The following is a 24,348-nucleotide window of genomic DNA, read 5'->3' on the forward strand; positions in this document are numbered from 1 at the left end:
CCTCAAGGGCAGGGGGTTGGGTGTGCCAGGCGCCTGTCAAGGCAGAGTGTCAACCATGGGGACATGAGGCCTGCCCGGCCAGTGTCGGGGGCCCCACCTGCCTCTGAGCAAGCTTTGGCTTGGACATCGAGGTCCATGTCATTACCCCGATGTCATAGGTGAGAAACTGAGTCACAGAGTCACCTAAGTGGCTGGAGATAGGGAGGGAGAAGGAAGCTCTGCCGAGGCTGCGACCAGTGGAGGGGCGGCTCTGTGCCATGGGAGAGGCCTGGATGGAGGGCTGCATGTAGGGCAGGGTCTTCTTCAGCCACTGCCCAAGGGTCAGAACTGCGGAGCAGTGTCGAGCGGCCGCTCCATCTAGCTCTGCCCCCACCCGCAGGGCTCGGGGCGCCGTGTGGTGACTGAGGGACTGGCCTGGGAGAACTGCCCGGGGGCTCTGCTGGCCAGAGAGCCAGCGCTGCAGGCATTCACGCGTGCATCCAGGCATGCACCTGCGGCGCCGTGTGTGTGTGTGTGTGTGTGTGTGTGGTGTGTGTCCCGAGGGTGCCTTACAGCCTGGGCCCTCCCCACAGGGCAGTGGGGACAGGCAAAGGCCGGGTCCCTCGACAGCTTCCAGTAAACGTCTTCCGGGCCCCACCCGAGCCCCCCTCCCCCAGGGCATCACTAGCCTCCCCCAGCTTCTCTGGGCCAGTGTGGCCTGGTGGCGGTGGGGGTGGGGAGACCAGTCCCCAGGCACCCGGGCTAAGCAGCCTGGCCCTGGCCTGGCCCTGTGCTGACCCGCGGCGGGGGACCATTTGGTTACCGCCGCTCCTCCCTTGTTTGCATACGCCTTCCAGGCCCAGCTGGGCTCTGCCCCCACAGGGAGGCACCTGCTGCATCCAGGGCCCAGGCCTGTTGTGTGGCACCAGGGGCCAGGCCCCCAAAGCTTCTAGGCCTCAGACCCTCAAGCTGCACCGTTTCCAGGTGGGCCGAGAGGCCGTGACCTCCACCTGGGGTCCCTCTCTCCCCAGCCACAGGGTGGAGGCCTGGTTAGCAGAGGTGGGGGACACCCCCTTCAGGCTGCCCGCAAGGCCTGCAGATGAAACCACCCCTGCAGTCCCCCCTCAGGGGCCGACAGCACCTGCCCAGGGCTGGAGAGGGTTTCTGTGCCCACTCCCAGGGCACTGGCACCCAAGCCAGGCTCACTGGCAGGCAGGTCCAGTGTGACCCTCCCCCTCCAGGAAGAGGTGGGTGCCAGGGGCTTCTGCGCAAGGAGGTAGCAAGGGGTCGTGGTCAGTGGCTGCCCCGAGCCTGCCTGCTCAGGTCACTGTCAGCCAGGGGGCCTTAGTGGTGGCATCAGAATAAGAGTCCAAGGCAAGCAAACCCGTGGGGCCCGGGAGATGGAAGGCATCCCCAGGGACCTGAGCTGGCAGGTGAGGACCGGCCAGGGTTTTGCTAAACAAATCCTCTGCCCCCGCCTGCCCACCCCAACTCCCCATATCTGGGCCCCCAGTTTGCTCACTGCCATCCCTGCTGGAAGCTGCCACCTGCCATGCCAGGCCTGACTCTCCTGGGCCTCACAGCTCTCCTGGGCCTCGGGGCGGGGGCCCCGCTGTGCCTGTCCCGGCAGCTCAGCATGCAAGGGCACTACGTGCTGGGGGGGCTCTTCCCCCTGGGCTCCACCGAGGATGCTGGGCTGGGCGACAGGACAGAGCCCAACGCCACCGTGTGTACCAGGTAGGGACAGGAGCGGGGGTGGCTCGGGTCCAGGGAAGCAGTGTCGGTCAGTTACAGCCCCTGTGACACCAGGTTCTCGTCCCTCGGCCTGCTCTGGGCACTGGCCATGATGATGGCTGTGGAGGAAATCAACAACGGATCGGCCCTGCTCCCCGGGCTGCGCCTGGGCTACGACCTCTTCGACACCTGCTCAGAGCCCATGGTCGCCATGAAGCCCAGCCTAGTGTTCATGGCCAAGGCTGGCAGCCGCAGCATTGCCACCTACTGCGACTACACGCAGTACCAGCCCCGCGTGCTGGCCGTCATCGGGCCCCACATGTCTGAGGTCGCCCTGGTCACCGGCAAGTTCTTCGGCTTCTTCCTCATGCCGCAGGTGCGCCCCCGCCTCTCCTCGCATTGCCCCCCAGCCCCGCCCACCTTGGGCACCCCTGTCAGGAGGTGCCTCCGGCCCCGCAGGTCAGCTACAGCGCCAGCACGGACCGGCTGAGCAACCGCGAGACGTTCCCCTCCTTCTTCCGCACGGTGCCCAGCGACCGCGTGCAGGCAGTGGCCATGGTGGAGCTGCTGCAGGAGCTGCGTTGGAACTGGGTGGCCGCCGTGGGCAGCGACGACGAGTACGGCCGGCAGGGCCTGAGCCTCTTCTCCAACCTGGCCAACGCCAAGGGCATCTGCATCGCGCACGAGGGCCTGGTGCCGCTGCCCCACGCCCGTAGCCCAAGGCTGGACTGCACGCAGGGCCTGCTGCCCCAAGTGAACCAGAGCAGCGTGCAGGTAGTGGTGCTGTTCTCCTCCGCCCGCGCCGCCCGCAGCCTCTTCAGCCACAGCCTCCACTGCAGGCTCTCGCCCAAGGTGTGGGTGGCCAGCGAGGCCTGGCTGACCTCGGACCTGGTCATGACACTGCCGGGCATGGACCAGGTGGGCACCGTGCTCGGCTTCCTGCACCAGGGTGCCCTGATGCCCGAGTTCTCGGCCTACGTGCAGACCCGCCTGGCCCTGGCCGCCGACCCCGCCTACTGCGCCTCGCTGGCTGCCGAGCGGCAGGGGCTGGAGGAGCACGTGGTGGGGCCTCGCTGCCCCCAGTGTGACTACGTCACATTGGAGAGCCTGTCCGAGGGGCTGCTGCACCACCGGAGCTTCCCCGCCTACGCGGCTGTGTACAGCGTGGCCCAGGCGCTCCACAACACGCTGCTCTGCAACGCCTCGGGCTGCCCCACGCGGGAGCCGGTGCAGCCCTGGCAGGTGAGGGCACGGGTGCCGCCGGCAATCGGAGGAGAAGGAACGGTGGGGGGTGGGGGGTCAGGCTGGCCGCCGCTCCCCGCCCAGCACCCCCACCCCCTCTGACCTGCCCGCCAGCTCCTGGAGAACATGTACAACCTGAGCTTCCGTGCGCGCGGCCTGACACTGCGGTTCGACACCAGCGGGAACGTGGATATGGATTACGACCTGAAGCTGTGGGTGTGGCAGGACCTGATGCCCACACTGCGCACCGTGGGCACTTTCGACGGCCGCCTGACGCTCCAGCGTCCCCGGATGCGCTGGCACACAACGGGGAACAAGGTAACTGCCAGGGCTGCGTCCCCAGCCACAGGGCAGCTCCCCCGCGGCCAGGAGTAAGCTCCGACCCTGCCTGGGGGCGCAGGGGGCGGCCCCACAGTCTTGGGCAGGCCTGAGCCTCGAGGCCCCTCCCAGGAGCCCGTGTCCCAGTGCTCTCGACAGTGCGAGGAGGGCCAGGTGCGCCGGGTGAAGGGCTTCCACTCCTGCTGCTATGACTGTGTGGACTGCAAGGCGGGCAGCTACCAGCGCAACCCAGGTGAGCCTCCCCTGGGCCTGCCTCCTCCGTGGGGAGGGTCCCCAGAGGGTTGGAGGCCTGGCTTTGAGGCCAGAACCCCTGGCAGGGGTGAGGTGGGGGAAGCCAGCGCCCCCCAGCGCCCCCTCTCTCCTCCCACACCTCAGATGACACCCTCTGTGTCCAGTGTGACCAGGACCAGTGGTCCCCGGACCGGAGCACCCGGTGTTTCCCCCGCAGGCCCAGGTTCCTGGCTTGGGGGGAGCCAGCCGTGCTGGTGCTGCTCGTGCTGCTGGGCCTGGCTCTGGGCCTGGTGCTGGCAGCCCTGGGGCTCTTCATCTGGCACCGAGACAGCCCACTGGTTCAGGCCTCCGGTGGGCCACGGGCCTGCTTCGGCTTGGCCTGCCTGGGCCTCGTCTGCCTGAGCGTCCTCCTGTTCCCGGGCCGGCCCGGCCCTGCCAGCTGCCTGGCCCAACAGCCGCTGCTCCACCTCCCTCTCACTGGCTGCCTGAGCACCCTCTTCCTGCAGGCGGCTGAGATCTTTGCGAGGTCAGAGCTGCCGCCAAGCTGGGCCGACTGGCTCTGCAGCCACCTGTGGGGGCCCTGGGCCTGGCTGGCGGTGCTGCTCGCCATGCTGGCACAAGCAGCGCTCTGCACCTGGTACCTGGTGGCCTTCCCACCGGAGGTGGTGACAGACTGGCGTGCGCTGCCCACAGAGGCACTGGTGCACTGCCGCGTGCACTCCTGGATCAGCTTCAGCCTGGTACATGCTGCCAATGCCACGCTGGCTTTCCTCTGCTTCCTGGGCACCTTCCTGGTGCAGAGCCAGCCTGGCTACCACAACAGCGCCCGCAGCCTGACCTTCGCCATGCTGGCCTACTTCATCACCTGGGTTTCCTTTGTGCCCCTCCTAGCCAACGTGCCTGTGGCCTCCCAGCCTGCCGTGCACATGGGTGCCGCCCTCCTCTGTGTGCTGGGCATCCTGGCCACTTTCCACCTGCCCAAGTGCTACCTGCTGCTGAGGTGGCCAGAGCTCAACACCCCCACGTTCTTCCTGGGGGGATGCCAGAGGGCAGGGGGGCGGGGAGGAGACTCTGGGAAAAAACAAATGACCCCTGACCCAGTGACCTCCCCCCAGTGACCTCAGACGTAGTCAAGGTGCCCCCAGACCAAGTTCCTGTGCGGCAACCAGCAGGCTGTGCCCTGACTCTCAGATTCTACCACCCTTGACCCCACAGTGACCTCCAGGCCTGCATAAGGGGCCTCAGTCCCACGGAACCTCATTATCTAGGGCCCCAGAGACAGGCTATCCCTGTCCCAGCTGAGCCCTGGACTGCACAGGTGACCAAGGCCCACTGTCCCTGAGAGACGCCCACGGACAGTAGCCTAGAGCCCGTGGGGCTGCAGCCGAGCTCTCAGGAAAACCCCTGACAGACCAGGTGAAGGCCAGACAGGCATCACTTGCCTGGCTGGGCCCAGCCTGGGCCCCCACTAGCAGGCCCTCAGGGGCGGGACATTGGTGGATGGGCTGGGGCTCTCTTGACCCCCTGCAGGGGTGGGTGCCTGACAGTGGGCCCCAGCGTAGGGTAGAGGCCCACTCAGGAGGGAGGGGGCACCCAGCTTCCTTCTGCCTCCCTGGCTGGCCTGAGCCAATAAATGGGGGTCAGCCACCTCCAGCACCGTGGACAGAGCCCAGGCAGGGTGGGGGTCAGCACCAAGGCCAGCGCCAGCCACAAGGACCCCACCCCCCAAACCAGAGGCCAGCACCACGGACAGAGGACCGCCGCCCAGGGCTACTGCGCCAGGGCTTCCTGGCTGAGCTGGCACCGCGTGGACAGTACCAAGCCAGTCATGGGTCAGCTCCTGGCTGCCCCCAGGAGGCTGCCCCCAGCCCCTGCACCCCAACCTCTGAAAGTAGGAAAGAAGAGATACAGGTCACGCATGCCGGTCCCATAAAATTAAATGCTTTTTAGTGTTTAAAATAGCATTTACACAGAAGCAGCTCTATTGACTATCTGGACGGACGCGCCGACTCGATACGGTATCTACAGCGCAGACGTGTGCAGGCCAGAGATGCCGGGACGGAAGTAGCGTGTGCGGTGGGGGGTGGCGGCCACCCGAGGACAGTGTGAAAGGGCGAGCTGGCCAAGGCCTCTGCCCCGACCCGCAGCAGCTATGTGCATCTGTGCCCTCGTCCCTGGGGGTCAGCATCCCCTCCTGCCAGCGGGACTATGCCCCCCAGCCACCTCCGACTCCCCCTCACAACCCTCCCACCCCCTCGCAGACTCGACCTGTGCCCCTGCAGGCGACCTGTGCCCCTGCAGGCGTGGGGAGACCTCAAACTCTGCTCCGGTGGCTGGGGGTGGGGCCAGCTGACTTGCCACCGCCCCCAGGGCACACAGGCCAGGTAATAAATAAATAAATTAGACACCCGCCCTGGGCAGCTACAGAGGGCCCTCGGGGCTCTGATCCCACTCCCGAGAGGGCCTCCGGCCTGGGCAAGATGGGTGGGGCCTGTGAACCAGGTGAAGGAGGGACCCAGGCCACCTCTAAGCTCAGTCTGAGGCCCTGAGCACAGCTCTGTGGGTGAGGGAGGGTCCCTGAGGCACACGCCCAGGGGCGCAGGTCAGACCTGCCCCAGCACCCGCAGCCAATGGCCTCTACTCGGCCCCCGCCTGCCGCCTACCGCCATTCTGTCTGGGCCCAGACGCCACGGCACTAAGCACAGGCTGGGCCGCCGAGGCAAGCGCACCAGCTCCAGGCACAGCACCCGCCTGCAGGGACAGCAGGACCAGCTGCGGGCATTCTCCCCGGTCACATGATATCAACAAAGAACTCACAGGGGTTCCCCATGGCCTTCTGGAAGGACTGGCGGCTGCCCGTCAGCTCTGGGGGGACTGCGGCCAGCTCCCGGACAGGCGGCCCCCCGGGCGGCCCGCCCACCACCGAGTAGGCCTTTGTCAGGGGGTGCAGCGGGGGGAGCCCAGGGGCGGCAGCCGAGGCCTGGCTGCGCGGGCTGCTGCCGCGGCTGAGCTGACTAGCTGGACGCTCCCGCCAGCCACTGCCACCGGCCCCGCTTGGCGCTGTGTGGTCCGACTCGCTGCCACTGCCCCCAGCTCCAGCCGACCGGCTCTCCTTCTCTCGACCCAGGGCCCGACGGCTGCTCCCGCCAGCACTTCGGGTGGACCCACTGCTTTTGCTTCCTGGGGTCAAGAAGTAGGGAGAGGAATGGGCCAGTCAGTGTCAGGCCTGGCTTCTCCTGGGACAGGTGGCCGTTGCCGGGGCAACCAGGAGCAGAACCCGGTGGTCCTGAGCCTGGGGCGGGGGTGGTGGGCAGCCATGCAGACACGAGGGCTGGGCTGGCCTCGCCCGGGGAAGCAGTGGAAGCAGACGGGGGACAGCGGAGGGGGGCAGACAAGCAGGGACATGCCGAGGCCAGCTTGTGCCTGACTCCTCACCCCAGCGCCTGAACCAAGGGCCTGGTCTTGCTGCTGAGAAAGCGAGGCCCAGAGAAGACCCTGTGCGCCCGCACACCGGCCGGCCGTTCTGGACGCCCCGCCCCAAAGACCCTCCTCTGATCTGACCCCAGAACCCCGGCCAGCTGCTCAGCTCAGCCCCTCCTGGGCTCTCAGGAAGTGCCGGAAACCTGAAGACGCCCCCTGGCTGGGGACGTGCCGACAGGGGCGCGGGGCAGGACCCTGGCTTACCGGCCCTGAGGGTCCGTTCCGCTAGTCCTTCAGTCTAAGGCTTGCTCAGCACAAAGCAAGGGACAGAGGAGTTACACACCGGCCCGGCCCGGGCACCCACCCCGCCGCCCAGGGCATGCCCCCTGCCAGCTGGACCTGTCCAGGGCCCACAGGCACCTGACACAGCTTCTCCCTGGACTCTGTTGCCCTCTGAGCAGCTGCTCTCCGCACCCCCTCCGGTGTGCTGGGTGCAGGGGCATGTGCCGGCTAACCTCCCTGACCCTCAGCCTTGGGACACTATTCCCATGAAGCTTCTCCTTGGGGACCCCGAGCCCCCACCTCTGCCCCACTTCCCCACGCATCTCCGCCACAGGCCGCGTGTGTCTGCGAAACTGCCCCTTGCTGGTTCCAGGCCACCACAGGGGGCCGGGGGAGGTGTCTGTCCTCCACTACGTCCCAGGGCCCCGCATGTCCCCCCACACCCCCAGCCCCCATTCCCACACCACCTCCTGCCTCGGCCTCTGCCACGTCTGGAACACCAGCGCCCCCCCCCAACCCCTGAAGCTTCTAACCACTCACCCCTTCCAGAAGAAGCCACCCAGGGCCCGAGCACAGAGCAGGTGGGAGCGCACAGGGCGGGGGGCGGGGAGGGGGTGGGCAACAGGGCAGAGCCAGGTGGGCAGGCAGGGAGCTGGACGCTGGCCGGCGGGCCCTCACCTTCACTCTGCTGGCTCCCAGCGCTGCCGCTGCCGTAGCTGAAGCCAGGGTCCTGGTACGCGGGTGGGAAGCAGGGCGGGGGCCCCGGGTACTGGTAGGGGTAGCCCTGGCCCAGGGGCCAGGGGGCAGCCGGGTGGGGCAACGGGGCCAGCGTGTCCTGATCGGAGGCTCCACTGGAGCCGCTGTTGAGGTTCAGGGCTGCGAGATCTGCAGGAGGGGGGGCAGGTAAGGGGAGGCGGGCGGGTCCTCCGGGGCCCTCTGCCCGTGGCCCCCACTCACTGCTGCACAGGTCCCCGAAGACGTAGTAGCACTGCTCGGAGAAGGTGACCTTGTTGACCGTGTGCCGCAGGAAGCCGCGCTTCAGCATGCTGCTGGCGTACCTGCGCGCCTCCCGCCGCTCGCGGAAGCCCTCCAGGTGCGTGTACAGCCAGTCCACCACGTCCGCCCCTGGCGCAGCCGGCGTCAGGCGTCAGGTGGGGAGCCTGGGCCGCGCCCCACCGCCCCCAAGCCCCCCGCTGCCCAGGGCCCCGCACCGATGACGGCATTGGCGATGGTGATCTTGAGCCACATGCGGTCGCGGATCTCCAGGCCCGAGTCCGGCAGCTGCATGACCCGGACGACAGCACCCATGTCACTCTTCACCGTCAGGGGCGCCTCCTCCAGCTCTGCAAGGCACACCCCGCGCTCAGCCACGGCCGGGAGCACAGCCGCGAGCACGGCCGCAAGGACCCTCCACCACCCACCCGACCGCCCGCACAGGGTCAGGGAGCGGCCTGGGGCGGGGAGGGTGGGGCCTCATCTCCAACAGGGAGATGCTTCACCAGGTCTTGTGGCCAACCAGGCGAGGCCACCCCCGCCCTGCAGACCGGACCCCACGGGGCGGAGACCAGACCCCCTCCACCCCCTTCCCCGCAAGCTGGGCCTATTAGTCATGTTAGTGGCAGAAAAGCAGCGTGAGGGCCACACGGATGCCGCCTGCCCCTGCCAGATAGCAGACCCTTGGGCAGGCCCGGCCCGGCCCCCCAGGCCCTTCCCTCCCACTACAGACAGAGGGCTGGGAAGAGGGTGCGAGCGTGGGCGCCCATGTGTCCGTGACCCCAGGGTACAGTGTCCGCCCTCGTGGGCCTGGCACCAGCACCAACGCTCAAGCCGGGATGGCCCTCGGGGGTGGCCGTGCCAGGCAGGCGCCTCGGCTGGGCCCTCACGGGTGCCTCCGTTTTCTGATCTCAGGAGCCGCCACTTACGCGGAGCGCCGGGCACAGAGCTGGTTAGTGAGGAGGAGCTGGTGCGCGTGACGGCGCTGGAGCAGGGGCTCGTACCGTAGCGGGGCAGGGCTCCGGTCAGCGCCGCCGTGTGGGACAGCCAGGCGGCCGGGTCGATGGGCCGAACCGGGTCAGCTGGGCAGCCACCGTGTGGCGACAGACGAATGGACAGTGGGGAAGAAGGCAGAGCACAGGGGCACAGGAGCACAGGGAGAGAGGCCCTTCAGGCTGGGCTGGGCGCCCCCGCCCCCGCCCCCGCCCTGCCCCGCCAGCCCCGGGGGGGTCACTCACCCCTCGGGATGGTGAAGTAGCTCCGAGGGCTTGGGTCCCAGCACTTGGCCACCGTGAGGCTGATGGGCCTGCGGGGTGGGCGGGTCACACCGGCGAGGCCCCAAGCAGCACCCCCTCCCCCCGCCACGCGCGCGCCTCACCCCGTCTGGGACACAATCTCCCGCAGCACCCGCACGGCGTCGTCGTTGCTCATGTTCTCGAAGTTGACGTCATTCACCTGGGGCGGGGGGTCAGCACAGTGGTGGGGGGTGCAGACCTCGCCCGCCCCTCCCCGCGGCCCCTGGCAGCCCCACACCTGCAGCAGCATGTCGCCCGGCTCGATGCGGCCGTCGGCGGCCACAGCCCCGCCCTTCATGATGGAGCCGATGTAGATGCCGCCATCGCCCCGGTCGTTGCTCTGGCCCACGATGCTGATGCCCAGGAAATGGTGCCTCTCTGCGGGGCCGGGTGTGTGAACAAGCGCCCCCCCGCCCCCGAGCCCCGGGCCCCTCTGGCGGCGGCGGCGGCAGAGGCCTCACCCATGTTGAGCGTGACGGTGATGATGTTCAGCGACATGGTGGAGTCCGTGATGCTGCTGAAGGAGGAGGCCTGCGGGGGCGGCCCTGGGTGAGGGGCTGCGGGCGGCGCGGCGGCCCCAGGGGACAGAGCGGCCCGCACCCCCTCCACCTACGCGGTCCGTCTGGCGCATGCGCTGCTTCCGCCGGCGCCGCTTGTGCTTCCGGATGAGCCGGGACGAGGTGCTCTGCTCGGTGGAGCTGCTCAGCCTGCGGGGGCACAGGGTCAGGGCGCCGGCAGCCTCTCCGCCTGCACGCACCCCAGGGAAGCCCGCGCGGGACGCGCTGCGGAACGGGCTCAGCCCCTGCTCCCGCAACAGGAGCCCCACGGCTCGGCAGACACGAGGCAGCCGGCCCGGCCCCTGCTCGTGGGCACACGGACACCCGCACGCGCCTGGACACCCGCCCATGCCCACCGACTGGTGTTGTCGTCCTCGTCCGAGTCGATGAAGCTGCTGGACTCGAGCTCGCTGCTCAGCACAGTGGACGCGCTGTCGGGGGGCAGCCCCAGATCCCGCCGCCGGTCCCCCCTCGGGTGCCCGTTGGTCCGGGCAGCTGTGGGCACAGCAGGGAGGGGAGATGGCTGCGGGGTGCCCTGGAGCACCTGTTGCTGGGGTTGCTGCAGAGGGGGGGTCGCTAGGATCCTGTCAGCTGAGTCAGGAACCTCCACCGAGGGACCCCACTGGACAGCAGGGGCCTGGGGTGCCCCCCAGGGGCCCAGGGAGGTCAAAGGTGTGGCCTAATTACCCTCCTCACGGTTCCGGCGGCGAGCTCGCTCCCGCCGGTGGCTGACCACGGACTCTGTGCCAGTCTCGTTGTCCATCCCATCGCGGCTGCTGGCCACGTTCGGGCTGCGCCAAGAGGAAGGCAGGGTGGGGCAGGCCGGGCCGTGGATGCCCTCAGCTCCTTTCCTCCCTCATCTGGTGGAACTCCAACTCTGGCAAGGGCCCCCATCCACCCCCCAGCCCGCTCTGGGCCCCTGCTGACCAGCGCTTGCTGACCACAGGCCCCTGCTCTGCTGCCCCTCTCCATCCCCAACAGGCCTGGCAGGTCCCTCAGGACCACTGGGCTCAGCGCCACCCCCCAGAGTCCTTACTGGAAGGAGGGGGGCCGGGAGTCCCCGATGCCACCCGTCCGCTCAAGAGGTGGGGGCAGGTCCGCGTGGCCATCAGTGCCCTGAGACCCCGCATCCGAGTGTGCGCCCTCAGCCAGGACCAGCTGCAGAGGAGAGCGAGGACTCAGGGACGAGGCTTCCAGGCCACCCCGGCAGGGCCCCGGGCACAGGTGTCCAGCCCCTGCAGACTCACCCAGGAGACCACACGGCCGTTGAAGCAGGGCAGCTTGGCATTATCGTCAGAGATCTCCTCCTTCACCACCCTGTGGGCAGACAGTCGTGAAGCTGCCACCCTGGGGGCTGCCCCGTCTGTGGCCAGCAGGCGCTGGAGTAAGGCCCCCAGCTGGCCTGGGGCATGTGCCACCTGGGGCGTCCAGCCACAGGCCCAGAGGTCAGTCCCTGTGGACGCCCTGGTCCAGCACATTCCCTTCCTGGGAAACTCCAGCATCCTTCCAAGGACTCAGGGGGCACAGACACTCGACCCCCCAGCAGCAGATCACAGCCTAGGGCTCCGTGGAACAACCCACCCTGCATGGTGCCTGCGCCCCTGGAGTGTGGATCTGGAGGGCGGGGCCCGCCCCACCGGCCCAGAACAGCACCCGGTTCGCAATGCGGAGGGCCGCGGCACAAAGGGACCCCTAGACCCAGGCAGGCCAGGGTGCCCGGCACACGGACCCACAAGCACACACACTCAGAGGCATGCCCATCGGCGACCAGGGACACAGAAGCAGATGCCACTCACTGCACCAGCCCAATGCAAGACCTGGAAAAGTAGGCTTAGGGCCAGCTGGGCCCACAAGAAGGCTCAGGTCCTGGAGGTCAGCGAGCCCCACCAGCCACTGCCCAGCAGCTAGCCCTGGCCTGTCCCTCGATGCTGCCCCAGCCGGGTGAGCTTGAGGGGTGGGAAGGGCAGGTCGCAGAGGGCCAGGGCAGCACCCACTGGGAAGGACGCTAGTGACCCTGGGGTCAGAAACAGGTTCAGGAGATCTAGGCATCAGGTTCAAAGGAGTGAGGAGGGCAGCAGGGGAGGGGCTGTGGGGCAGGGCAGGGCAGGCTGTGGCCATGGCCGTGGCCCCGCACATCCTGTACTGCAACCTCCTGGAGGCCGGGGGTGGGGGGTGTGGGGGGGGGAAGCAGGGCAGGCAGGGCGGGGCCTGCAGTGGGAAGGGCCCCGGCGCCTGCCCCCTGGAATCCGCCCTGCCCAGCGTGCAGACGTCTACACCTGGGACTGAGGCCCAGTGCAGAAAGAAGAGCCAGAGACCAGGCAGGAAACAGCCTCACAGCCTGCTGGGCCTGGACCCCTCCACTTGGCTGGTCCCAGGCCGCAGCAAGGGCAGGAGTCCCCCGCAGAGCTGACACACCACCTCCCACCAGGGAGCAGGGCCCTTGGGGCAGAGTGGATGTGGAGCAGACAGAGCCCGTCTGGAGAGGGAGGGCACTGCCGGGGGCTACGGTGACCACCTGCCCCCCGCCCCCGGCCACCCACACACACACACACAATAGGGGGACACCCTGGCAGATGAAAAGAGCCACTCCTCGGACCCCTCCTCTCCCTAGTGACGAGCAGACCCTGCCTGCGGCCCCACTCTCACACCACGTCCGGGACCAGTCCAAGATTCAACCGAGAAAGCTACACAGAGAGCTGTCACCACAGGAAGACCTGGGTGGCCTGGGGACACCTGGGGTCCTGCCCATCTGCAGCCAACATACAAGGGACTACAGCAAGCCCTCCTGGGCACCCAAGCAGCCACAGACCCAGGAGGGACCTGGTGCCCGCTTCACGGCCCAGGGAGCCCAGCCAGCCACCTCCGCTGCACCCCCGCCCCCACCCTTTGTGACTCATCCTTGGGGCCTGCCTGGCACCCTTGAGGCAGGCACCCCAGGCCGGGGGGCCCAGGAGCACCCCAAGGCCCCACTGCCCATGCAGCCAGTACCCCAAGATGGCCCATCCCCCAGAGCTGCCTGAAGCCTCCACGCACCCACCCACCCAGGCACACCCCTCCCAGGCCCCCCTTCGCCGGCCCTCTGTGGCTAAGAAACACCCCTCCCAGCCTGCGCAGGACAGCGTCCTGCTCCCTGGAGGTTGGGGCACTGAGGGGCAGCTAGGCCGGGACAGCAGGGAGGGGGGGGCAGGTGTCCAAGCCCCCAGGAAAAAGGGTACGGGGTGCGCAGTGCTGCCCACCCCCGCCGATGGCCAGGAAGAGGGACAGGGTGGGATCCAGGGAGACCTGGGCTGTGCACAGGAGAGGCCCCCAGACCACCCTGGGCTCCCTCCCGGGTGGGGCCTCAGCAGGCAGGAGCGCAGGCCTCGGGAGCAGTGGTCGATGAAGGCACTGACCCTCGGGCTGGCTGCCCAGGGACACCCCTGTTGGCACCTTGCCCCCAACCTCAGAGTTCCTGGCGAGATCCCAGTTAACATCCAACTTGGGATGCCCAGCCCCACCTGCCGCCCTCGCAGACTCGCCCCAGTGAGGAATCTGCTCGAAGTGGGGCCCTTGGAACGAAGCCAGGGGCCAGGAGGACCCCTGGGCCCCCAGAGGCCACCGCACACCACAGCCGGCCCTTCCCGACCGGGTGGCCCCAACTGTGTCCCCATGAGTTGGGGGTCCTCAGCTCCCACAGAGCCTTCATCTGTCCCCTCACTGTCTCCTGACCAGCAGTAGGCTCCAGGGTGAGGGGTCCCAGTCCTCCACGACCTGCCGCGGGCTCTGGGGGTCACAGGTCTAGACTTTCCCGAGCCCAGCGGGCTGAGCGGCAGCGGTAGAGGGGGACCGCGGGCCTTCTGGGCCAGGCCAAGCACAGCACCCCCACGCCACCCAAAACCATGACAGGTGGCCCCACAGACTGGAGCTCCTAGCCCAGACGCCAAGGGGCCAGGGCCACCACCAGACAGATGGCTTCATGCCAAGAGCAGCCAGGCCTGGAACCTGCAAAGCGGCCCTAGTGGCAGAAACCTGTGACCAAATGCCCTCAACCTCTGCCCCTTGGCCCCAAGGCCAGGCCAAGCCCCTCCTTGCACCAGCACTGGCCCACCTCCGGGCCAGCCCTCCCCAGGCCCAGAGACCCTCCCCAGCTTTGCTAGGACACAATAGCTGTGACCTGCATAGGAAAAGTGGGAAGTGGGTGCAGGACTTGCCGCCCTTTTGGTCAAAGAGGCCCACGGGGAAGAGAGGGGGTCGGCCCAGAGCACGTGGCTATGGCCACACCTCAGGCTCCCACAGTGGCCTGAGGGGTTGGGGCAGGATGCCCAGGCTCACCTGGCGCTCCTCACAGTCCCCTCTCCTGAGACAGCTTCTGCCCCAGCCCAGCCAGGACCTACACTCTCCACAACCTCCAACTACATCCACTAGGTATCCAGGACGAGCCTCCAGTTCTGGTTTATACTAAGGTGTGAATGACTAACCAGCTCCTCCCAGAGAAAACTTATTCCACTGAATAAGCGACTTTACAGAATAAATAAGAGCTAGAGCTCTGCAGGTAGATCTTAGTATGGTGGAGAAGGAGGCTGATCCTCTCCAAGGGTCCCCTGAGGCCAATAGCCCACAAACCAGAGATCGGGGTGGGGGATAAGATGAACTTTCCAAAGTCACCCCAAACCCTCCCTCTGTCCCAGCCCCATCTGCCAGACTGCTCTTATTCCCTCCCCCACATTCCAGACATGCTCAGGTGACCTGAAGAGCTCCTACTCATGCTTTAGGACCCAGATCTGCCCGCCCACTGTCCTCCTAGGCCAGGGAACCCAGGTCCTGCAAGTCCTCCAGGAGGCCCGGCCTCTGCTGGGAGAACACGTTGAGCGGGACAGGGGTCTCGGCAGCTTAGTGGCTCTCAGACACAGGAGCAGGGTCAGACCCCTCAGGATGCAGCCCGGATCACGGTCCAAGGGCAGCAAGCTGGGGGGCTGGGCACATGCCTGGACACACACTCCCTGCTGGCTTCAGTTTGTGACAGAGCATGTGCGACTTGAGTGATTTTTATTAAAATAATCAAGTTAAAAACGAAACACTTTCACATACCCAATGCTAACACCCAAAGCAGGCCAGACCCAGAGAAGATGGGATGGCCCAGCGAGGTCCATGCTGGGATCACATGCCCTTAAATGATGCCCTACCCTGTGGAGCCCAGCCTGGGCCCAGCAGGGCGGGGGGCACCGAGCTTTCCGATGCTGTCCCAGACACACCCTCCCGTCTCTGCCTCTCCCTCGTGCTGGGCAGGCCCAAGGGAGTCCAGTTGTCCACATGGCCCTCAGGCCTCCCTGAGAGCCACACAGCGGCCTCAGCTTGACTTGACCTGGGCCTACGAACCGCAGAATCCAGGAAACGGCCTCAATGTCAAAGTCCCGAGGCGCAGCCACACACAAGGACACGGGCTGCCCGAGGGCACCCAGGCACACCTGCTCGGCCCATGAAGCCTCTGGGTGCCCCCCCAGCGCTGCTGAGCAGGGGACTCAGGTTACCCGTGGCTGTGCTGGGTCAGGCCTCTGCTCACCACTCACTGTTCTAGAGGCTCAGCTGCCCCGCACAACTGAGAAGTCCCCTTGGTCAGGACAGCCACTGCTAAGTGCAGACATAGGGACCCTGACCCAGAGGCTGCTCCAGGAACCCAAGGGCTGTGTGGCTCAGCACAGACAGAGGCCCTGCAGCCAGCAACCCCAGGGCAGGCCCATGGTCACTAGTGACCCCTGACCTCTGCCCTGTCCTGAGGACTCTGGAGACCAAGAGGAGGCTGTCTCTAGCCTCCAGAAACTGCTGCAGACCCCAGCAGACAGACTTGTATCCCTGTCCAGATCATCTCATTTCCCCCGTGCTAACTAGGGGACCCACTGGGTGGCTGCCCCCCCACTCCAACCCCTTCCACGGGACACTCCGACACTCCTCTGACCCGAGTCCCACGAATCTCAGGCTGTCCAGGTCATGCCTAAGCACCTGCCCTCCACAGAAGCGAGACAGGAAGCGGGCCCTGACGCTGGCAGATGCCAGGGTGGGCTTCCGGAGACCTCCACCACCGCAGGTCATACACACTCAGAACAGGACGGGAGCCGCGAGGAGGGCTGGAGTGGAGAAGCCAGGATCCCCGCCTGCCCACGGGTCAGAGCTCAAAGGCTCCCGGGCAGGCAGGCAGGGGCCCGGGCGACCCCTGCTCAGGATACAGACAGGTAGGACACACCGCAGCGGCGCGCGCGGGCACAGCCCCAGGATCCCCCTGCCCTGCCGGGCGCAGAAAGGTGCCGACACGCGCGCCCTCGCACAGGCCGCGAGGCCCACTGACCCGAAGTCCTGGTCCATGGACTTGAAGAAGAATTTGTAGGCGTGCACCGGCCGGTTGCTGAGCACGTTCTTGAAGTCGGCCAGCGTGACGCGCTCGGGCGCCACGGGCAGCTTGACCAGGTACGGCGTCTCCTCCTCGTCCATGTGATAGATGATCTTGGTCTCCGCCATGGCGCGGCGCTCAGGCCCGGCCCGGGCCTCGGACGCGGGCGCCTCCCCGCCGCCCGCCCGCCCGCCCGCCCGCGCCCCGCCCGCGCGCCGCTCCCGGCCCGGCCCGGCCCGGCCGCGACCAGGCCCCCGCGCCCCCGCCCAGCCGCCCGGGCCCCGCCCGCCCCGCCGGCCTCGGCCCCGGCCCCTTGCGCGCCCCGGCTGCTGCCCCGCCGCCCGAGGCCGCCCATGCGCCCCCGGCCCGGGACGCAGGCAGGGAGGGCGCGCGGCCCGCCGCGTCCGTGCGCCCCGCCGCCGCCGCCGCCGCCGCCGCCCCCTCGGGCCGCGCGTTAAAGGGACCGCGGGCCCGGCTGCGCGCGGCCGCGGGGGGCGCCGGAGAGCGGCCGGCCTGACGTCACCGGCCGCCCGCGGCGGGGGGCGGAGCTGCGCACGCGCGGGCGGGGCGGGCGGAGCGCGCGCGGGGCGGGGCCTCTACTCCTGCGTCGCGGCCCGGCTCCCCCCCGCCCGCGCGCCCGGCGCCCACCCGGCGGCCAGGCTTCCAGCCCGCGAGGCCTGGCGCTCGAGCCGTGGGCGGCCGGGGCCGCGCGGGGCGGGGAGGAGGTGGGTGGGGACCCTCCGGAAGCTCCGCACCCCGTCTGCACGTCGCGCAGCCGCCTGGGGCCCTCGGAGGGCTTCCGCCCGGCCGCGCTGCGGTCCTCCCTCTCTTCGGAGTCCGGAGGCGCCCTGGTCACATCGGCGGGCGGCGGGGGGCACCGCGGGAAGCCGAAACTTCTCGGATCCGCGCTAGAACTGAGGCCACTCCGTGTTGCGCCCCCGCGCCAGCTCGGAACAGGCGCGCCTTCTGCGTAGTCGCACGGAGGCTCCGAGAAACACGGGCCAAGTGAATACGGGTACCCTTGTGGACGCGGGAGTGCGGGCGTGAGCACGCGTAGGTGATGCTCGGGCTACAGCGGGGTTCGTGGGCAGCTGTGCCCGCGCAGGGGCACAGTGCTCTGGCAGCCCGTGTAGGGATTGTTCCCCACGGCTGCTGACAGGAAGAGCCGGAGTTTGGCCACGAGGCCCTGAGTCCGGGCGAGGGACCACCCCTAGGTGAGCCTAGGCCAGGAGTCCTGATCTCCTTTCCCCTATGCTCTCGGGGCTCCGTGAGGTCGCACCCACGCAGCCAAGCCTGGGCCTTCTCCCCTCAGGCCTTGCTTCCCCAGAGGGAATTCAAGGGAACCAGTCGGGGTGGCCTTAGAGGGCCCGCCCCGGCCTTCTGCCAGGTGTTCAGGAAAGGAGGGGGATGGTCCCCACCCTGGAGCCTTGCTGTCCCACCTGACCACCTGCTGCTCAGCCCATGAAAGTCAGTGACTGGTGCCCCAGCCACCTTAGGAGTTACAGGCACTTTGCTACTCTGCTGTCCATCTCCTGCTCACTGGTGACCTGGAAGCAGGACTGCCCTTCCCCGGCTCACGAAGCGCCCGCCACCCCCGACACACACACCCTGGGACCTGACAGTAATAAATTATGTGACTCCTTTGTGGGAGGTCTTGAAACCGCACCTTCATCAAAACACCCTACCCGAAAAGGAGCTGCGATTGCAGAAGGCTTTGGAGGATGGGCTCAGGCTGGGCTCATGGTCAGAGAAATAGGCTTCTTCCTGCCTCGCCCTGTCTGCTCCTGCCAACACCCCTTCGGAGGACTCTCCTGCCACCGGCTTTCTCCCCTTTCTTCTCTACATCTAAGCCCATCCTGGCATCTGCATCTCTTCTCAGAGGACAGAATGTCTTCTGTCTCCACATCCACCAATCTGCTCCCCTCCCCACGCCAGGTAAAGCCTCAGAAGACAACCTCGAGCTGCTTCACAGTCAGGAATAAACACGTACAACCAGCTCTGATGCCGCCCCTCCCCGGACACCCAGACCTTCCACTCAAAGGGAGATGCGTGATGGGAATGAGTGATGACAGCAGGACTTCAGATGAAGGGAAGCGCTTTGGGGTCCCCAGACTCTGCCCCCCAGGGAGATGGGGGGAGCTACAGAAGCATATATGGAGAGCCAAGTCTAAAAGTCAGATGTGGTCTTTATTGTGATGGTGGCAGTTCCCTAGGATGAGCAGACGTGGGAGGCAGGAGCGGCAGGACTGGCCACTCCCAAGCCACCCTCACTCCCTCCTGTCCGCAGCCAAAAAAAGAAGTCAGATGAGGCCTCATCCCCGGACTCTGGCCCAGGGAGGGGCTTAAGGGAAGAGGGTCAGGGTCAAAAGTCACACAAAGGCGTTCCCATTCTGGCAGAGCGGAAGCAAATCCAACTAGCATCCATGAGGACACAGGTTCGGTCCCAGGCCTTGCTCAGTGGATTAAGGATCTGGCGTGGTATAGGTTGCAGACGCGGCTGGGATCCCGAGTTGCTGGGGCTGTGGTGCAGGCCAGCAGCTGTAGCTCCAATCAGACCCCTCGCCTGAGAACCTCCATATGCTGTGGGTGTGGCCCTAAAAAGCAAAAAAGAAAAAAGTCACGTGGAGCCCAGTGACTGTCAAGGCAGCCTGATGGAAACAGGGCTGGGGCAGGGTGGGAGGCAGAGACGGGGCCCCAGGGCAGCCCCAGGTGGCTGGACACAGTGCAGAGGAACACCACCCGGGGTGCACAGCCCTCATCCCATGCAGAACCCTCGGCAGGGCAGCCTGGCTGGTAAAGGAAGGGGTGGGAGTGCCAGCCCTGCGGCTGACGCCAGCTCCAGGAATCCCCACCAAACCCCCTCCAAGAGTGCCTTCCTGCCCTTCCCCAACTCTGCAGGCAGAGGCCAGGAGAGCCTGGGGATTTGGTGCACATCAGTGGGGTCTAGGCTGTGCCAGGAGGGAAGGGCATGGGCCAAGGGCGGCCACAGGGGGCATGGCTGCAGCCCTGGCAGAGTCCCAAGGAGCCCACTCTTGGGCGTGAGGAGAGGGGTCTGGAAGCAGCCTCCTTCGGCACGAGTCCGAGCCAAATTCCAGGACAGCGGGACCAGCCGCTGGAAGCGGGGCCAGGCATGGGGTCAGGAGTCCTCTGAGGTGGACAGACAGGAGTTGGCAGAGCTGCTGGCCCAGCCAGGAGCCCAGGATCACCTTATCTGCAGTGCTCCTTCCTGAATTCTGGAAGCCAAGGAAACTGGGTGTCTGTCCTCTGTCCCTCTCCCAAAGGGACAGGGCAGACATCCAGCAGAGCCGTGAACGTCTGCCCTCGGGGTTCCCAGCGGGTGGGGTGGAGAATGGCCTGCTCTGAGATGGGCAGGGGTCTCTCCCTCACCTGGACTCACCTTTGTCCAAGTCGATGTTCTTGGGGGGTGGGGGGCTGTGGACCAGCTCGGCCCTCTCCTTGAGGATGTTGTTTTTGTAATCTGGTGCAGGGGGAGAGCAGGGTGAGCAGCTCCCCCTCCCGCCCCCAAATGTGCCCCCCCCCCGCCCCCCAGATGTGCCCCCCCTGCCCCCACCCCAGGCCTGGGAGCCACAGTCTGCCCTTTGGGGTCCTCACCGAGTTGGATGTTCTCACTCCTGTAAAGAGCCTGATCCCCTGTGGCCACAGCAAATTCCACCACGTTCACGTCCTTCCTGGAGCGGGAGGGTGGTGGAGTTTAGGGCAGAGGGCATCTGATCTACTGGCTCCCGGGAGAGCTGGGCGGGGCACTCACCCCTTTGACTTGGACTTCTTGTCGGAGTATTCATAGCCTGGGGAGGGAGACTCGAGTTGGGGGCAGTGTCGCCCCTCTCCCCAGCTCCCCCAGCCCTGAGGAACTCTCCCAGCCCCGAGCACGCCACCGCACCCCAGGTCCCGCCACTGGCCAGGAAAGCCCTTGCATCCCCGAACCCCCCCACCGCCGCCACCCCTGTTCACCTCCGCGGCGGCGCTGTCGGGTGGCCAGGACCACAGTGATGAGCAGCAGAATGAAGAGCAGCAGGGTGGCCAGTACGTAGCCCAGCTGCTGGAAGAAGTGTGCCCGGCCCTCGGGGACGATGACGTTGATGACGCTGCGGCCGCGTGCCAACGTGGGGTCTGCGGGGACCATGTGGGAGCAGTGTCAGGGAGTGCGCATCGCGACTCGGGCCTCCCCGCGGCGCTGCGGGCCCCCATTCCCTCCGCCAACACCCAAGTCCCAGATGTGGGACAGGAGCGGGGGGTGGGGGAGAAGGGCGGGGGGGGGGCGGCGGGCCGCCCCCCGGCCCCGCGGAAGTTTCCTCGGCTGGTGGGGCCCCCCTGCACCTGGGCCGGGCGCGCCGCCGTGGCTGGAGCCGTTGCCCGGCGAGTCCCGCGGGGGCGGCTCGGCGGCGGGCTCGGTAACTCTCAGGTGGAAGATGCGGCGCTCGTGCAGGCCGCAGTAGTGGTGGTGCAGGTGGCAGGAGTAGGTGCCTTCGTCTGCGGGCTCCAGAGGGTCGATGCGCAGCGAGAAGTCGCCGCGCGCGAAGGCGTCCGCCCCGACTGCCACGCGGTCGCGCAGGAAGGGCGGCCCGTAGGCGCGGCGCTCACCCGACGCGTACAGGTCGAGCAGGCGGTCGGCGCGGTCGTGTGGCACCCCGGGCGGCTGCCGGTCCCAGTGCACCACCTGCTGCGCCTCCTCCAGGTGCCGGTCGGTCCACACGTGCGCGCGGTTCACGCAGGTCAGCAGCGCGGGCGCGCCGCGCTCCACTACCAGCACCTCTTTCTCGCCCGTCCAGTGCGCGCCGGCGGCCTGGGCTGGGGGAGCAAGTCGGTCAAGGATCCCGGGCCAGGAGAGGGGCGTCCGGGCGGCAGGGGTGGGTGCGCGGGCGAGGGGCGGCACACTCACCGTTGTCGGTGACCAGGAGTTGCACGGCCAGGCTCTCGTAGAGGTGACAGTAATGGTGATGCAGGTTGCAGGTGTACAGCCCCTCGTCTGTCTCCTCCACCGCTACGCACCGGGAGAGCCCCGCCGTGAGCTCGCGGCCCCGGCTCCCGGCCCAAGCCCCCCAGCCCCCGGAGCCCCCGAGCCCCCGCCGCGGTTCCGCGGCCCCTACCGCGGATGAGCAGCGAGAAGTTGCCGTCGTGGAAGGCGGAGGGAGGCAGCTGCAAGCGCCCGCGGTCGCGCAGCTTGTACACGCGCTGCTCGCCCGCCGAGTACATGTCCACGAGTCGGTGCGCGGGGCCGCCGGCCGGGCCGCCGCTGAGGTCCCAGTGGACCACACGCTGGCGGTCGTGCAGCCGGTCTTGGGTCCACACCATGCGCGGGCTCTGGCAGCGCAGCACGGCGCGGGCTCCCGCTGCCCAGCTCACTGCGGACTCAGACACCACCGAGCTGTCCGGCCCAGACAGGCCTGGTGGGGAGGGGGGGGTGTCACTGGAGGAAGGGTGAGACCCGAGGGGACAGGTACAGGGTGGTGTTAGCAAGGCAGCAGGAAGACCCACCCGGCTCCCAGGGGAGGGTGGTCACTAACCTGAGGACAGAAGGACAGCAAAGCCTGGAAAGAGAAGTCTGAGTCACACTGGGAAGCAGGACCTGAGACCTGACATCGCGGTCACCCACCCAGACCCCCCCCCCCATGGCTCCCTGGGTCCCTTCTCTAGTCCTCACTGAGGTTGGTGCCAACGACACCCCCTTAGCAGGTGGGATAAACCTAGAGGAGCCAGGAGGACACAGACAGGGGTCTCCTTCCCCCCACCCCTCCCAGGCCCCCACCTCATCCTCACAGCAGCCTGCCCTTCTGGAGGTGGGTGGTTAGGCCAGGGTCCGACCCTGCTCAGGCCAGCTCTGGAGCGTGTGCTCGTCCCTAAGGGCCACTCTCAGGAATGGTGGCCACCGTCACTGCAGCGAAGCCACAGAGCCCAGGGCCTGACACCTCAGGCGGGTGTGGGGGCTCCTGCATGGGCATGTCTGGTGTGGCACCTGCCAAGGAGCAGGCCACACGAGCCCTCCGGGGTCCTCAGACCTCTGGTGCCCCTCCCGGGGCGGCGGGGAGGCTCTAAGTCTTCCTAAAGGTCTTCGGCTCGAGAAGGCTGGACGTGGGGAGTGACCCCACCATTTGCCACCCCACAAGCCAAATTCCTGCTCCAGAGATGTGGCCAAGTGCCCAGACGGGACAGAGGAATGCGCCAGGTCAGCAGGCCGGCCTTGGGTGGGGGCTCGGGGGCCTGGGAGTCACGGGGTGGGGGGTGCTCTGGAGTAGACCCCGCGAGCCCCGCTGTTCCCAGGCCCTCTCCATCCCCCGACCGCTCCCCTCCTGACACAGACAGGCTCCCTCTTCCTCAGGAGAGGGAGCCGGGAGGAGGCCCCACACTTCAGCCCCCCTGGCTTCTGTCCCAGAGTCCGCATCCCGCCCCCCCGTGCCGCGAGGGGAGTTCTGTGAGGGGGTCTGACCTAGGACCTCCTCCCCTCCTGGGCCCTGGGGGCCTGATCGCAGTGAGCGGCTCCCTCTGAGGCCCCCTAGAGCCATTCACTTCCCGGCAGGGGCGTCCCCCTTACCCGGGGCTTGAGCCCAAACAGACTCCCTCGGACCCCGGCCACTCAGACTCACTCTGCAGAAGCACAAGTTGCCAGAGAATGACCGGGGACCGCAGCTCCATGGCGCCTGCCTGGCCCGCCAGCTGCTTTGTCTCCCGAGCTCTAACTCTCCCGAAAAACAGCCGGGCCCCTCCTCCTCCCCTTCCTCAGCACCCGCCTTGACATCACGGAGCCCTGGGCCTGTCGCAGTCTGCAGCCCGCCCCTCCGCTCCTGCCCAGCCCCCGGGCCTCCTCCCATCCTTAGCTGCCCTGGTGGGAGGGGCGGGACCTCGGCCGCTGTGTCCCAGAGGGTGAGGGGAGCGAGCCCAGACCTGGCCCCCTCTCTGGTCCGGGAGGGGGCGGCAGTGGCCCAGCCCTCGGAGCAGCAGGAGGGCCTGAGGGCATGCCCCATGTCCTGTGGGTGTCTGTGACATATGGGGCCCTTCTGGGGCCACTGCTGATCTGGGGTTCTGGGGTGAGCACACCCTCAGACCTAGCTCTCTAGGGAGACCCTGGCTCAAGGCGTTGCCCCACACGGGCAGGGCAGCCTGTGGGGTTCAAGGCGGCCCTGCGGCAGGCCCGCAGAAAGGCATCCTGGGGCCAGACCACCAGCCCCTCCTCTGGGAAGTGGGGCGAGAGCAGCTCCCACTGGGGGGCAGGGAACAGGGGCCCCTGCAGGCGGCCTGAGGGGCACTGATGTCCACCAGAGGGCCAGCCAGGAGATGAGAGGCGTGGGACCCCTGTCCCAACGCCCCCACCCCACCTGCCACTGCCAAGGGCAGAGCCTGGTGTCCATGAAACGCTGCCCAGACCGGCCACAGTGCTCCTGGGAGCACCCCACCCCCCCCCAGAGGGGAGGAGAGGAAGGGCCTTCCCAACCGAAGCACAAATTTGAAGCTCTGGGAAAGCTTACAAGTCACATAAACAAATGGGAAATAACAGAGCACGCGCTCTGTACCAAACCCACCCTTTCTAGTTAAGCAAACCTCAAAAAAGGGGAAAAAAAATCTACCAAGCAACCACAAAAACCCACAGTGCATTTTTGAGACTCTGCCCATTCGGATTGAGTTATGGTCACAGCACCATCCCAGCTGCCCGGAGCCTCACTCTCCAACCCGCCCTGGTCCCAAGTCCTCAGCTGATCAAGGAGCCTGACCCAGCCAGACTCCTGGGGAAGGGGAAGAGACTGCTGCAGCAGCCAGAGGGAATGAGGGGTGACAACAGGTCGGACTGGCTGCAAGGACGCCCCACCCCCAGCCTAACGGACAGACGAGTCCTCGAGTCCTCGGCAGGATCCAGGCCCTGGGAGGCGGAGCCCCGTTTCCAAACTGGAATCGGGACCTGTCT

The 24,348-nt window shown here is 67.4% G+C and overlaps 3 protein-coding genes across 13 annotated transcripts; 1 reads left to right on the forward strand and 2 right to left on the reverse strand.

Moving 5' to 3' along the window:
• Positions 1 to 141: 141 nt before the first annotated feature.
• TAS1R3 (taste 1 receptor member 3) lies at positions 142 to 5,495 on the forward strand. 2 transcript variants are annotated; one of them, XM_084957976.1, is made up of 6 exons: positions 142 to 1,716; positions 1,789 to 2,089; positions 2,173 to 2,955; positions 3,070 to 3,273; positions 3,406 to 3,526; positions 4,032 to 5,489. In XM_084957976.1, exons 1-6 carry the CDS (start codon positions 1,532 to 1,534, stop codon positions 4,037 to 4,039), a joined length of 1,602 nt encoding a protein of 533 aa, XP_084814102.1. In that variant the 5' UTR covers positions 142 to 1,531; the 3' UTR covers positions 4,040 to 5,489. The 2 variants fall into 2 exon arrangements, with proteins under 2 accessions (XP_084814102.1, NP_001106759.1); NM_001113288.1 differs by having other exon boundaries at positions 1,200 to 1,716; positions 3,670 to 5,495.
• DVL1 (dishevelled segment polarity protein 1) lies at positions 5,451 to 16,877 on the reverse strand. Of its 5 annotated transcripts, none has more exons than XM_084962511.1 (16): positions 16,392 to 16,606; positions 11,320 to 11,389; positions 11,109 to 11,230; positions 10,760 to 10,863; positions 10,429 to 10,567; positions 10,129 to 10,222; positions 9,977 to 10,046; positions 9,754 to 9,893; positions 9,599 to 9,675; positions 9,459 to 9,526; positions 9,225 to 9,302; positions 8,439 to 8,570; positions 8,185 to 8,352; positions 7,906 to 8,112; positions 7,210 to 7,249; positions 5,451 to 6,705 (listed from the first exon to the last, which is right to left on the reverse strand). In XM_084962511.1, exons 1-15 carry the CDS (start codon positions 16,559 to 16,561, stop codon positions 7,239 to 7,241), a joined length of 1,650 nt encoding a protein of 549 aa, XP_084818637.1. In that variant the 5' UTR covers positions 16,562 to 16,606; the 3' UTR covers positions 5,451 to 6,705; positions 7,210 to 7,238. The 5 variants fall into 5 exon arrangements, with proteins under 5 accessions (XP_084818637.1, XP_084818636.1, XP_020953100.1 ...); XM_084962510.1 differs by having other exon boundaries at positions 9,150 to 9,302; XM_021097441.2 differs by lacking the exon at positions 7,210 to 7,249.
• Positions 16,878 to 18,601: 1,724 nt separating this feature from the next.
• Positions 18,602 to 23,275, reverse strand: MXRA8 (matrix remodeling associated 8). Of its 6 annotated transcripts, none has more exons than XM_021097443.1 (10): positions 22,984 to 23,275; positions 21,959 to 21,982; positions 21,542 to 21,838; positions 21,334 to 21,435; positions 20,772 to 21,242; positions 20,406 to 20,564; positions 20,203 to 20,239; positions 20,046 to 20,122; positions 19,831 to 19,911; positions 18,602 to 19,666 (listed from the first exon to the last, which is right to left on the reverse strand). In XM_021097443.1, the coding sequence occupies exons 1-10, from the start codon at positions 23,258 to 23,260 to the stop codon at positions 19,641 to 19,643; spliced, it is 1,551 nt and encodes a 516-aa protein (XP_020953102.1). In that variant the 5' UTR covers positions 23,261 to 23,275; the 3' UTR covers positions 18,602 to 19,640. The 6 variants fall into 6 exon arrangements, with proteins under 6 accessions (XP_020953102.1, XP_020953101.1, XP_003356164.2 ...); XM_021097442.1 differs by having other exon boundaries at positions 19,821 to 19,911; XM_003356116.6 differs by having other exon boundaries at positions 23,036 to 23,142.
• Positions 23,276 to 24,348: the final 1,073 nt, after the last annotated feature.

The sequence above is a fragment of the Sus scrofa genome, chromosome 6 (genome assembly GCF_054392235.1).
Source record: "Sus scrofa isolate SSC_HxYL_T2T_F1_AM1 chromosome 6, Sscrofa_HxYL_maternal_Yorkshire_Landrace_v2.0, whole genome shotgun sequence".
In the NCBI taxonomy this organism is placed as follows: Eukaryota; Metazoa; Chordata; class Mammalia; order Artiodactyla; family Suidae; genus Sus; species Sus scrofa.

What these genes read in the sequence shown, in the direction of transcription:
- MXRA8 (XM_021097442.1), bottom strand. Translation starts at nt 23,260, where the DNA reads ATGGGAGGAGGCCCGGGGGCTGGGCAGGAGCGGAGGGGCGGGCTGCAG. An exon ending in TGTTTGGGCTCAAGCCCCGG is followed by an intron (nt 21,983 to 22,983) that starts GTAAGGGGGACG and finishes TTCTCTTTCCAG; the next exon opens with GCTTTGCTGTCCTTCTGTCC. An exon ending in TGCTGTCCTTCTGTCCTCAG is followed by an intron (nt 21,839 to 21,958) that starts GTTAGTGACCAC and finishes CCTCCCCACCAG; the next exon opens with GCCTGTCTGGGCCGGACAGC.
- TAS1R3 (NM_001113288.1), top strand. Translation starts at nt 1,532, where the DNA reads ATGCCAGGCCTGACTCTCCTGGGCCTCACAGCTCTCCTGGGCCTCGGG. An exon ending in AACGCCACCGTGTGTACCAG is followed by an intron (nt 1,717 to 1,788) that starts GTAGGGACAGGA and finishes CTGTGACACCAG; the next exon opens with GTTCTCGTCCCTCGGCCTGC. An exon ending in GGCACACAACGGGGAACAAG is followed by an intron (nt 3,274 to 3,405) that starts GTAACTGCCAGG and finishes GGCCCCTCCCAG; the next exon opens with GAGCCCGTGTCCCAGTGCTC.
- DVL1 (XM_021097439.2), bottom strand. Translation starts at nt 16,561, where the DNA reads ATGGCGGAGACCAAGATCATCTATCACATGGACGAGGAGGAGACGCCG. An exon ending in GCATGCGCCAGACGGACCGC is followed by an intron (nt 10,047 to 10,128) that starts GTAGGTGGAGGG and finishes CCGCCCCCGCAG; the next exon opens with GCCTCCTCCTTCAGCAGCAT. An exon ending in GAGATTGTGTCCCAGACGGG is followed by an intron (nt 9,527 to 9,598) that starts GTGAGGCGCGCG and finishes CCCACCCCGCAG; the next exon opens with GCCCATCAGCCTCACGGTGG.